General features: G+C 40.8%; 1 protein-coding gene across 1 annotated transcript in view; it reads left to right on the forward strand.

Moving 5' to 3' along the window:
* Positions 1-13,273, forward strand: part of LOC307001442 (coiled-coil domain-containing protein 148-like) — a 194,289-nt gene that overhangs the window by 15,623 nt on the left and 165,393 nt on the right. Inside the window, exon 3 of the mRNA XM_079617935.1 lies at positions 11,972-12,093. Coding sequence (XP_079474061.1) covers positions 11,972-12,093 — 122 coding nt within the window. The remainder of the gene's footprint in view (positions 1-11,971; positions 12,094-13,273) is intronic.

A 13,273-nucleotide genomic window follows, 5' to 3' on the forward strand; every position in this document is an offset into this window, starting at 1 on the left:
GCTTTCAGAGCCTCTAGGACCAAGGAAAGATCCCAAATAGGAACCGATGGGGGCCAGGGGGGATTCACCCTTCTTGCTCCTCTAAGGAAGCGGATGATGAGCTCGTTCCTTCCTATCGCCTGGCCGCACGTCGACTCGGCGAACGCTGCGATGGCCGCGACATATACTTCGAGCGTGGAGGGGGACCTGCCCATGTCCAACAGCTCTTGAAGGAAGCAAAGCACCCACGAAACCCCACAAGTTTGTGGTTCTAAGCCTTTGCCCGTGCACCATTTAATAAATAAATTCTGCGTTAAGTAGGTGTGCTACATCTGGGTTCATGCTTGTCACGGTCCGGGCTCGAAAGCGCGGGGGACGGCGAGCGAACTGCAGCGCATAGCCCTACTTTACAACGTTCAGCACCAATTCTGACACGCCCGGAATCGCTTCCCATGCTTTCGCACGCATAGCTAGGGGCAGAATGGTCTCCGTGTTCTGACTGCCGCACTGCGCGGGTTCGAGAAACTGAAACGGAGGTATTGGCGCGGCGCACGCGCCCTCGTTGTTTGAATAGTGCTGCTCGCTGACAACAGCGGCCGGCTGTTTCACATTCAATGACTCGGTCGCTTGGGACGGAGAACAATTTGTGGCGTGAACAGCGGGGCGGGTGAGCGGTATTGGGGTAACAGTGTTTATCAGAAAGCGTGAGCGCTCGCGAGCAGTCACAGAGCTTACATTTGAAACACGGCCGATGAGCTTTAATGATTTCGCCCCCTGGGATAACTGTGTAACAGAGCGGACAGTGTGTAGGTGTAGGGACATGGGCACAAATCCTACATCTATTACTCGAGCGGTACGTGCCTGCTTTATGTGAGTGGGCTCTGTGACAGATATAGACACCGGAGGGGACGTGCTTGTGTGTAGGGGTGAACACATTGGCGTGGGCACATTGTGTACACTTATAACACAATCGGCGTGAGCCGTATGAACAGACATTACACTCTTTTTGAGATTTATCTAGGTCGCCGTGAAAACGGCGTTTGTGTGCAGGCGAGCGGGTTGCGTGACTGGCTCGTTGGCTGCTGAATACACTGCTGCAGTAGCCTTTACTAAGGGGACCGCGGCAGGACTCGCGCATCTTTTCCTCTCTACGAGTGCTAGGAGGATTTCGCGGGCTCGGGCTTCAGCGTGATCTTTGGCCAGGGTCGCCGGGGGGGAGACGGCCTGTGACGGCGCGATCGAGGGCGGCCGCCCTGTCGTTGCTGCGAAGATGGTGGAGGCTGAGACGGGCGCTGTGCGGAGCTTCGTGCAGGAGGCTGTGCTTGAGAAAGGCCTGCAGAGGAGCTCGAGCGCCGTGGAAGGAACAAGTTCATGGCCTGTGACGTTTTCTGAACCTCCGAAAACCGGTCCACAATCCCGCTTACCGCTGGGCCAAAGAGACCGGCGTGAGAGAGCGGGGCGTTGAGGAACACTGCGCATTCAGATTCGCTCATGTCGGCGAGCGTCAACCAGAGGTGCCTCTCCGTAACGGTGAGCGAGGGCATGCACCTTCCCATAGCCTGGGCTGCAGATTTAGTGGCGCGGAGGGAAAGGTCCGTCGCGCTGCGCAGATCCGTGACGACATCCTGAACTGTGCCCTTCTCGTCCATACGGCGGAGGAGGTCGGCCTGTAGGATCTGGAGGACAGCCATAGAGTGCAGGGCAGAAGCGAAGGCGGGGCCGACAAGGGCTGAAGTGGTCCTGCAGGCTTTAGACGGGAGGGCAGACTTTGAGCGCCATTTTGCTGATGGCGGGCAAAGGTTCACTTCGACCGACTCTTCCACTGGGGGAATCCGGCTGTAACCTTTCTCGACGGCTCCGTCCACGTGGGAGAGAGTCGAACAGGCAGGAGAGCGTAGTCTCGCGGAGAATGGAGTGTTCCACGATTTAGAGAGCTCTGCGTGGAGCTCTGGCAGGAAGGGTGCTGACCTAGAAGCGGGCGCTAGGCGGCGGCTAGGTATAAAGCACCCGTCGAGCCTGTTAGGCGCGGGCGCCTCTGGCAGAGACCATTCGAGGCCTAGTTGTTCGACGGCCATGGTGAGGAGGCGGATGAGTTCAGCGTCCACGTTAGACTGGGCTCGGCCAGATTCCTGTGTCGAAGAGGAGGCGGAGCGGAGAGATCTGGACCACTCTTCACTGTCCGACGCCTGGAGAGAACAGCTATTTTTTACCAGCCACTTTTTCCGGAATTCAAATTGCAAGAAAGAAATTGCTTCAATACGTTTTTTATTTATTTCAGGGTACCCCCAGCATCCTCCAGCTTAAATTCAAGGCTTTTTAAGACCTTTTTAATACCATTTCAAATGAAATTCAATGCCAACTTCGTACCCATTCCAACATAAGTATGAGGGGAAAATATCAAATCTGTATAAATTTTAAACCCTGGAAAATAATTATGTAGTCTATGTAGGCTACTTGAATTAAATAAAACATTTTATTTAAATGATCAGTCATATTTAATACATACGCAACAGCGTTGTAGTGCGCTTGGTGTGTGTAGGCCAGTGTTCATTTTGGCAACCATTTTTGATTTAGTCTTAGTCTTCATCTTCAGACGAAAATGCTTATGAATGCAAACTTTTAGTCATTACTTTTAGTAAACTGCAGTTACTTTAGGTAGCTATTTTATATGTAGTCTTTAGACAGAAAATGTCATAATTATTCTCTCTAGGCCATTCAATTAAGCTTATGAAAAATTATTTACATTGCACTCTTTAGCAGTAGCACTTGTGCAATTCTACATATCCCTTTTCCTAAGTTCCTGCAGTCACACCTTTTCCATTAAGGGACAATATTCGCCCCCTTTAATACATTTTTTCATTTAATTTTTAACCTTTATAATACCTTTTAAAAATAAATAATGCTTTAAATAAAACAATGTTCAATAAATATGCAATGTTAAAAAACGTTTTTAATATTAATAAAAATATTATATTAAAATAGCCAGTAGGTGGCGGTCATCGAGTGCTCACGATTCGTTCAAAGCCACAGATTTCGTTGCAAAATAGAGCAATAAGCCTGACTATACGGTTTTAAATGCAGTACATCACTTAAATGTTACCCTTTTTTTTACTGTTGTATAAAATCAATGTCACATTTGAAATCGTGTGGATATTCGGGAAACATTGCACTCTTGCTCATATATGATCAACATTAAAAACACTGCTGGATATCAGCCTGCATTTTGATCGCAGATTTAGTCGCACAAACAGCGCAAGCGGCTCGTGACAGAACACAGACCGACTGAATGACACTTTAATTTAAGTAGAACAACCCCAAATAAAGATCGCTGAACTCTAGCTTGTCTGTGTTTTCAGATCATCCGCGCTTCTTCAGCAGTGTAGAGAGCGCGCGCGCATGGTTAAAAATAATTTCCCTTTCTTCTGCACCAGCTCAGCTATATATATATACACTTTTTATTTTATTTTTATTCTCAGCTTAGCTATGTGTATAAGTTATACAGTATAACGGTCTCTTCAGCGCCGTGACACACAGCGCTGAAAACCAATCAAAAGAGTTACTCGACAAAAGTGTATTATTGTTACTTAGCAACCGCATTCTTTGACAAAGGCTGTCCAATCCGTACAATGAAGTCACTCGCAGCATGTGTTTATTGGTTACTACTTAATACATTCAATGTTAAGTCAATGTAAAGATGCGTTTATGCGCGTCTGGTGGTCCTGTCCTGGTCCCCGGTGGATGCGAATTTTTGCGAACTCTTTTGGTGCGAATGCAGCATTATTATAATCCACCCGCCACTGTGGCTGGTATACACGGCAAAGTGACCGTGCTAATTTCCCACCCTGAGCTAAACCATTTAGTGCTTTGTAAGTGATCAGCAATATTTTAAAATTTATACGATGTTTAATAGGCAGCCAATGCAGTGTTGACAGAACGGGGCTAATATGGTCATACTTCCTGGTTCTGGTAAGAACTCGAGCTGCTGCGTTTTGGACCAGCTGTAGTTTGTTTATTAAGCGTGCAGGGCAGCCACCCAGTAGAGCATTACAATAATCTAGCCTTGAGGTCATAAACGCCTGAATGAATTGTTCTGCATTATTCATTGAGAGCATATGACGTAATTTAGATATATTTTTAAGATGGAAGAAAGTGGTTTTACAGATACTAGACACATGACTTTCAAATGAAAGATTGGTATCAAAGAGCACACCCAGGTTCCTAACCGACGACGAAGACTTAACAGAGCAGCCATCAAGTGTTAGACAGTATTCTAGGTTATTACGTGTGGAAGTTTTTTGTCCAATAATTAGAATCTCTGTTTTTTCTGAATTTAGTAGTAGGAAATTACTAGTCATCCAATTTTTTATATCAGCTATGCATTCCGTTAATTTTCTGAATTGGTAGGTTTCCTTAGGTTTTGAAGAAATATACAGCTGAGTATCGTCGGCATAACAGTGAAAGCTAATTCCATGTTTCCTAATGATATCTCCTAATGGTAGCATGTACAGAGTGAACAGGAGCGGTCGTAGTACTGAGCCTTGTGGTACGCCATACTGAACTTGTGATTGATAAGACATCTCTTCATTTACTGCTACAAACTGATAACGGTCAGATAAGTATGATTTAAACCATGCTAGTGCAATTCCACTAATGCCAACATAATGTTCGAGTCTATTTAAAAGGATGTTGTGGTCAATGGTGTCAAATGCAGCACTAAGATCCAGTAACACTAATAAAGAGATACAGCCACGATCGGATGATAAGAGCAAATCATTTGTGACTCTAACGAGAGCTGTCTCGGTACTATGGTATGGTCTAAATCCGGACTGAAAATCCTTGCAGATATCATTTCTTTCAAGAAAGGAACACAGTTGTGAGGATACTGCTTTTTCTAATATCTTTGACAGAAATGGCAGATTAGAGATCGGCCTGTAATTGACTAGTTTTGTAGGATCAAGTTGCTGTTTTTTAACAAGCGGTTTAATCATAGCTAGCTTAAAGGTTTTTGGTACGTATCCTAGCGACAAAGATGAAATCATGATATTAAGAAGAGGATCAATGACATCTGGAAGCATCTCTTTCAGCAGCTTAGTCGGTATAGGGTCTAACATACACGTTGTCGATTTAGATGATTTGACGAGTTTGTAAAATTCTTCCTCTCCAATAGCAATGAATGAATCAAATTTTCCCTCAGGGAGTCTACAATGCACTTCCTGATGCGATACTGTATTAGACGGTTGCATAGTTATAATTTTGTCCCTGATATTATCGATCTTATAAGTGAAGAAGTTCTTAAAGTCATTACTGCTGTGTTTCTTGGAAGCTTCTGGGCTTGAAGCTTTCTTTTTCGTTAGTTTAGCCACTGTTTCAAATAAATACCTAGGATTATGTTTATTTTCTTCTAATAGGGTTGAAAAATAAGCAGATCTAGCAGCTTTTAAAGCCTCTCTGTAAGCAATCGACCTCTCCTTCCATGAAATCCGAAACACCTCTAGTTTTGTTTTCTTCCAGTTGCGCTCCATTTTTCTGGCCGCTCTCTTAAGGGTCTGAGTGTGCTCGTTGTGCCACGGCGTTGGACTATGTTCTTTAATCTTCTTTAAGCGCAGCGGAGCAACTGTGTCTAAAGTGCTGGAAAAGAGAGAGTTAAAAGTTTCTGTTGCAATATCAAGTTCTTCTAAGCTATCCGGGATGCTGAGATGATGAAACTGATTAGGAAGATTATTAATAAAGCAATCTTTAGTAGCAGAAGTGATCGGTCTAACATATTTATAACACGGAGTCGGCTTTGCAGCCTTGGCTAAATGTAATTTACACGAGACTAGATAATGATCTGAGATGTCATCGCTCTGCTGCAGTATTTCCACGGCATCAACATCTATTCCATGTGATAGTATTAGATCTAGAGTATGATTACGACAATGAGTCGGTCCTGACACATGTTGTCTAACTCCAATTGAGTTTACAATGTCTTTAAATGCCAATCCCAATGCATCTTTTTCATTATCTATGTGTATTAAAGTCACCAACAATTAGGCTAGTACTTTATCTGCAGCCAATACTAATTCTGATAGAAAGTCCGCAAATTCTTTGATAAAGTCTGTATGGTACCCTGGTGGCCTGTATACAGTAGCCAGCAGAATTTTCAAACGTGATTTATCGTTTACACTAGATATTTTTACATTAAGCACCAACACTTCAAAATAATTATATTTACAACTAAATTTCTTAGTGGTTTTGAAAATATTACTATAAATTACAGCAAGACCTCCTCCTTTGCGTTTCAGTCGAGGTTTCTGTTTATAACCGTAATCTTGTGGGGTTGACTCATTTAAAGCAATGTAATCGTTTGGTTTTAGCCAGGTTTCTGTTAAACACAGCACATCTAGGTTATAATCTGTAATCATATCATTAACTATTAGCGCTTTTGAAGTAAGAGATCGAATATTCAGCAACCCAAGCTTTATAATTTGCTCATTTGTATTATATCTGTTTTTTATTTGTTGAACACCAATTACATTTTTAACCTTAGATGGGTTTGAACGTTTTTTTGATTTCCAAGTTCGGGGAACAGTCACAGTCTCTATATGATGATATCTAGGTGAAAGAGGCTCTATGTGATGGGATTTATCTAACCCTGGTGACGTGAGGCCGCTAGCAGACGGTCGGTTAAGCCAGTCTGTCTGCTTCCTGACCTGAGGCCCAGATTGTCATGTTTTATCTCTAAGACTATGAGCCAAATTACTAGAGAGAAGAGCAGCACCATCCCAGGAGGGATGAATACCATCTCTTTTCAACAGGTCAGGTTTGCCCCAAAAACTTTTCCAATTGTCTATGAATTCTATATTATTCTGCGGACACCAATTAGACAGCCAGCCATTGAGTGAACACAATCTACTAACTATCTCATCACTCCTGCGAACAGGAAGGGGGCCAGAGCAAATTACAGTGCTTGACATCATACTTGCAAGTTCACACACCTCTTTAATATTAATTTTGGCGATCTCCGACTGGCGGAGTCGAACATCATTAGTGCCGACGTGAATAATAATCTTAGAGAATTTACGTTTAGCATTAGCCAGCACTTTTAAATTTGCTTTGATGTCAGGCGCTCTGGCTCCCGGCAAACATGTGACTATGGTGGCTGGTGTCTCTATTTTCACGCTCCGTGTAATAGAATCGCCAATAACTAGGGCACAATCAGAATAATTCTCAGTGGGTGTTTCACTGAGCGGGGCAAATCGATTTGTTATCGGAACGAAAAAGTGTTTTTTTGATCCGCGACTAGAGCGATCTCTCACTGTCACCCATCTGCCCTGCTGCACGAGCTCTACTTCAGCCGGAACCGAATCATGTAAAGAGTTTGCTAGGCGCATCCAAAATAGTATCTAAAGCTCTAGCACTCTTACTATTCTCGATTAAAGTTTGGATGCGTGTCTCTAGTTCTGAAATCTTCTCCGTCAGCCTGACTGTCTCCTTGCATTTATCACATATAAATCCTATATTGCCGACAGAGAAGGCTATGGTAAACATGTGACATGAAGTGCAGGTGACAATAACAGGACAAGACATTACTCACCGTGTTTGTTGACTGATTCTTACTCACCTGGGGTCTCATTTATAAAGCGTGCGTACGCACAAAACGGGGCTGGAAACGTACGTACGCCAGTTCCCACGCAAAGGTTGTGATCTATAAAAAACAAACTTCTTTTTGGTCACTTTTAGACAGAAAATCTAAATTATTCGATTATTCGAATTAATTATACATATACAGAAATATAATACCTAATAAATATAATAAGAAATATCCACACCTTAAATGTCAGCGCCAGCGAGCGCGTTGGGCCGTTTAGTGAAACTGACGCATATCTAACGGCAGATGAAGTAAAACTGCAAATCTTCATTATGAGTCCTAATCATAAATAGGCTACAGTGCATGTTCACAATAACAGTTTAAATAAAATATTGATTTAAACTGTTTTACTTCTGATATAAACATTCAGATTAAATATGACATTCTCATTAATGGAGTTAAACACTTACACTAGCTACATGAAATTTATAAATATTTGTTGTGGATGCAATGCTTTTGAACACTTTTCTTTTGGCATGCTGTGTTTTAATGTTTTAGCGACAGAGATTGCTTATCATGATAATAGCAGATTGTGCAAATATAATGCACAACAAGGTCGATCTTTTTCCATTAAAAATACAAATCAATTAAAAATACTATTTGGTCAGTGGAAAAGATTGAGAAAAACTTTCTCTGAAATGTATTTTACACTATTTGATTTATTTATTCAAAAACAAGGCAAGGATAGGCTACTAAATGATTTTTATTAATGTAATGTGACGGCACATCCGTAGCCTATTTCATATTTTCCTAATGTCTTGTACCGTTAATGTTATCACGTGGATGAATAATCATATGCAAATGATATGCAGATGAGGATATGCATAGTAAAACTAGGCGTTGTAAGCTCATATATGGTTATTTCGGAGAGGAGACGCATGTGCGCACAATCTTCCGCTGAGTGGGATTTATGAAGTGAATCCTGCGCAGTTTTTGGCGTACGCACGGTTTTATAAGTCTGAATATTTTTTTTAGCCATTTTGGGCTTTCGGGCGCACGTACACTTTTAGTAAGGATCCTACGCACAGTTTTATAAATGAGACCCCTGGGCTTTTATGAACTCAAAGGCGCAGGCGCGCAAGAGAAAAATAAATAACTGAGCGCACGGGTGGTGCGTTAAAAGGCTAGCGAGTTAGCGTGTTGTGCTGACAATAACGGAAGCTAGCAATGTCAGGTTAATCTGAGGTGTTGGGTAAGGTGTATTTAGTAGTATAAACAACTAGAAACGATAATAAATGATGGTTCAAAAAAGAAAGAAATACAAAGCTAATACGAGGCTTAGACGCAGCAAACACACTCACAGCAGCAGCAGTCACAGCGAGGCAGACAGGAGCAATCCCCTAGATCGACGGCAGTGAGGGCCGAATCGAGCAAAGATGACTTTACCCGGTGCATAATTTCATTACGCAGTACGAGAGAACCTCTCGTAAGAGAACAATTTCTATCCCAAAGTTGATTCAACTTTGTAATTTGAGGGATTCCTCATTGAAACACATAAGGTGGGCTTAAATGGTTCCACAGTCAGTAAAGGTGAAAAAAGACAGTTTTCCTTTAAAAATATTATATATGTTTACACAGGTACATGCAAGGAGCTTACATATTCTGTGGACTAAGCATCATAGTAATTTCCATTGTGCCCACATTGAGAAATGTAATTTTTTTTTCATTCAAGCTTAGCTTCTGTTGGCTCTAGTTTGCATGCGTTTTATGGCGCTGTACCATCTTAAAGCCCATAAAGCCCATCTTTAAAAAAAAGTTAATTTATGAAAATAATCTTCCCAACAAAACAATTTATGATGTATTTATTTGTAAATTAATGTAAAATAAATCACACAATATTTAGTGTTTGTAGTTCACATGCTTAATTCTTTGGCAGTCTATCTTCCAGTAAGGCTAATGGTTTGACCTTGAGATTAGCTTTGAGCGCAAGCTAATAAAACTCATCTTTCCATTTAAAGGAAAAATATATAAAATTATTAATTATTATTTGTTCATACACAAAAAACAATACATTTATCTCTTATTTGACATAATATCAATGTACAAGTTACCAAAAGAATGGCTGAAAATTGCAGAAATGTGTTGATTTCTAGTACGGCAATCTTGATCGTGTTGATGGATGACTGAAGTTCCCGTATGTGAGTCTCTGCGTTGTCACTCGGTAAAATCTTTGTCTTAAGTGTGTCAAATATCTTAGAATGATGTAATTTTACCCTTATTCCTACACTTAAGAATATGTTTGATTCATAAAGGTTCCTAAGTTTTAAGACTAAGTCTCAGCTCCTAAATTATTTAACAGTGCTGAAGTTAGGAGTAACAAAATGGCAGCAGAGAGGAGGAGACCACATACTTTACAGCAAATATATGATGTATTATGTACATGTACATGCATATGTATATTATGTTATGTATATTATGATATGATGACAGGGAGTTGATATTGTAAAGGTATTATTTTTGTAACTGACCTGGCAAGAAATGTAATAACTTCTGCAGTAATGAAAGTAATAATGATGTTTTTTGGCTACTGGAAAAATGCAGCAGTGCACCTGTGAGAACTTGTGCCTATCAGTCCACAGTAAGCAGGGTCTTAAATAGCATACTGTGGCACTAACCACACCAAACATACAGTAGTGGCCAAAAGTTGTGTGATGGTTTTTTGACCTTACAAGTTTGCTTAAACCATCAAAACGTGGGGAAAATATTTCATTTTTAATAAATTAAAATAACAAAGGAAATAACAAAGGTGCAGCTGCTGTAATCAACATCACTTGATGTGGTCCTTGCCACTTAGGCTCTAATCTAATGGCTTGTTTCTGAATGACTTTATCATGACCCATTGACCTGGGATGATTGTGTGTCCACCTTCTGGTGGAGTCTGCCAACACGACGCAACTCTCTCTTTGGCACTCTGTACTGCCTTTGTGAGGTTTTCACAGTAAGCGATCGGGGCAATCTGAAGCAATGTGTACATCAGCATTACTAAGATCAATCACGTCTGGCATCTGCATTGGGCGTCCAGTAATAATCTCATGAGGGCTCAATCCTACTGATCTGTTAGATAACGCTCTCATACTACACAGTACTGCTGGCAGCGCTTTGACTCATGATACTCCTTCCTGATGCATTTTGCTAAGCCTGGTTTTGATTGTTCTGTTTGATCGTTCAACCTGTCCTGATTCTTGTGGCCTATATGGGCAGTGAAGATTCCGCTTAATCTTCAACATTCTAGACACTTCCTTGACTACCTGTCCTGTGAAGTGTGTAGCTTGATCTGAGTCAATGCAATCTGGTAATCCCCATCTGGGAATGAAATCAGTGACAAGACATTCAGCAGTATGTGCAGCTGTAGCACGCCCTGTTGGATAAGCTTCTACTCATCTTGAGAACTTGTCTATTACTACCAACACGTCAGTTTTTTCCTTACAACGAGGCAACGATAAGTAATCAACTTGCATGTGATGAAATGGTCCTGGTGGAGCTGGTGTATGTGTTGCTACTGTAGTTACTGCTGGCACATCGTTATTTTTCTGACATGTAACTCATCTCTTGACTGTCAATAAGCGCGCAAGACAGCCCACACTAGGTCTGTTTCAGTGGCTACGTTTCTGAATTTTGGATTCCACCATTGATTTGAGAACCTGTGATTCATCGTTGCTGGACCACTGTGACCCAAATTGTGTAGAGGGACATCTTTGTACAGATCAATGATTGATTCAGGAGACAGAATTGTCTTCTGTGCTGTACTACCTGAACAAACTTGTACAGTTGCATAGGAACAAGCCTGTTTAGCCGCTACATCAGCAAGAGCATTACCTTTAGCTTCCATAGTATTAGTTGTGAGATGTGCTTTCACTTTGATCTCCGCTAATTTATTTTCTTTGGAAGTTTCATGGTAAACATTAGATCTTTCACTAATCCAGCATGCTTAATGGGGGATCCAGCAGAAGTTAGAAACGATCTGCTTTGCCAAATGACAACAAAATCATGAATTACCCCAAAAGCATACGTGGAAGATCTGTGTAGATATTTACAACTGATCCAGATTACGATCCCGACCTCCTCATCGGTCTACTTGATCTGTAATAATCGGCATCGGCCCTGAAAATCACATATTGGTCGACCCCTATTTCTGAACCCCCGCCTATTTTGTGAAATACATTTCTAAATAATTGCGACTTATAGTCCAGTGCGAATTATCACTTCTCTACAGACATTCATGAATCGTACAGTTTAGTGTTGTTCTGTGCACAGACTATAATATAAATTCAGATATAAACTATGAGCTGATTAATTGACTACAATTTACTAATTAATTACATATGCAATCTTTTGTTTATTGTATGTTTTTGTATCACCTAGAAAAGTTGTCTCGAAGAATACAAGTGGGTCTGGGACACTCAAAATGCAAACTGATCCAATATGAGCAAATGCGGGCCATGCTAGAGGCAAAACGCCTCTCCTCTCAGCTCTCTCAACAGAAGGTAATGAATGTGTTTGCATTTTTGATTGCATACCTGTATTCATTTCTATGATAGCAAATGGATCAATAATAGAAATCCAATTATAAATGAATGATAAAGCTTTCATGGATTGTGATGTTTCATCATCCTTTATGAGAGTTGTTAAAGTTTCAAGGGGTTTCAAAGACCAGGGGCCGTATGTATAAAGCCACTCTGTAAAATCTTTGTCTTAAGTGTGTCAAATATCTTAGAGTGATGTAATTTTACCCTTATTCCTAGACTTAAGAATATGTTTGATTCATAAAGGTTCCTAAGTTTTAAGACTAAGTCTCAGCTCCTAAATTATTTAACAGTGCTGAAGAGGTATCATAGTTAGTAACAAAATGGCAGCAGAGAGGAGGAGACCACACACTTTCCAACAAAGATATAATGTATTATGTACATGTATATGTTATGTATGTATGCATATGTATATTATGATATGTTGACAGGGAGTTGATAAAATGATACGTTCTTGATTGTAAAGGTATTATTTTTGTAACTGACCTGGCAAGAAATGTAATAACTTCTGCAGTAATGAAAGTAATAATGATGTTTTTTGGCTGCTGGAAAAATGTGCCCATCAGTCCACAGTAAGCAGGGTCTTAAATAGCATACTGTGGCACTAACCACATCAAACATACAGTAGTGGCCAAAAGTTGTGTGATGGTTTTTTGACCTTACAAGTTTGCTTAAATCATCAAAACATGAGGAAAATATTTTATTTTTAATAAATTAAAATAACAAAGGAAATAACAAAGGAAGAGCAAAACACTAAACTTAGTGAAGGTATGTATCTGACAAGATTATCTGGCAAAAAAAAAAGGAAGGCAAACTACAGCTACAGGTTCTACTTCTGTCAGCACTTAAAGGAGCATTTCACCCGTGGGAACATTAATCTTTATTGAAAGTGGGTCATATATGTAGTCGAAATGTAAAATAATTTTCGAATTTGGTGCCTTCTTGACCGAGAAAAGACAGAAAGTAACTTTAGGGCGCGTTTGTATGAAATACACCAACTCCCACAATGCACCACATTGCAAAGCTCCGCAAGCCACTCCCACTAATCCAGAACGGTGCGTATGATGTATCCGTCTATCAGAGAAATCACTCTTCCGTCTACAAAGCTAGCTAACCATCAGAGCTTAAAATTAATTTCACA

The sequence above is a fragment of the Phoxinus phoxinus genome (genome assembly GCF_949152265.1).
Source record: "Phoxinus phoxinus genome assembly, chromosome: 7".
NCBI classification, from domain to species: domain Eukaryota; kingdom Metazoa; phylum Chordata; class Actinopteri; order Cypriniformes; family Leuciscidae; genus Phoxinus; species Phoxinus phoxinus.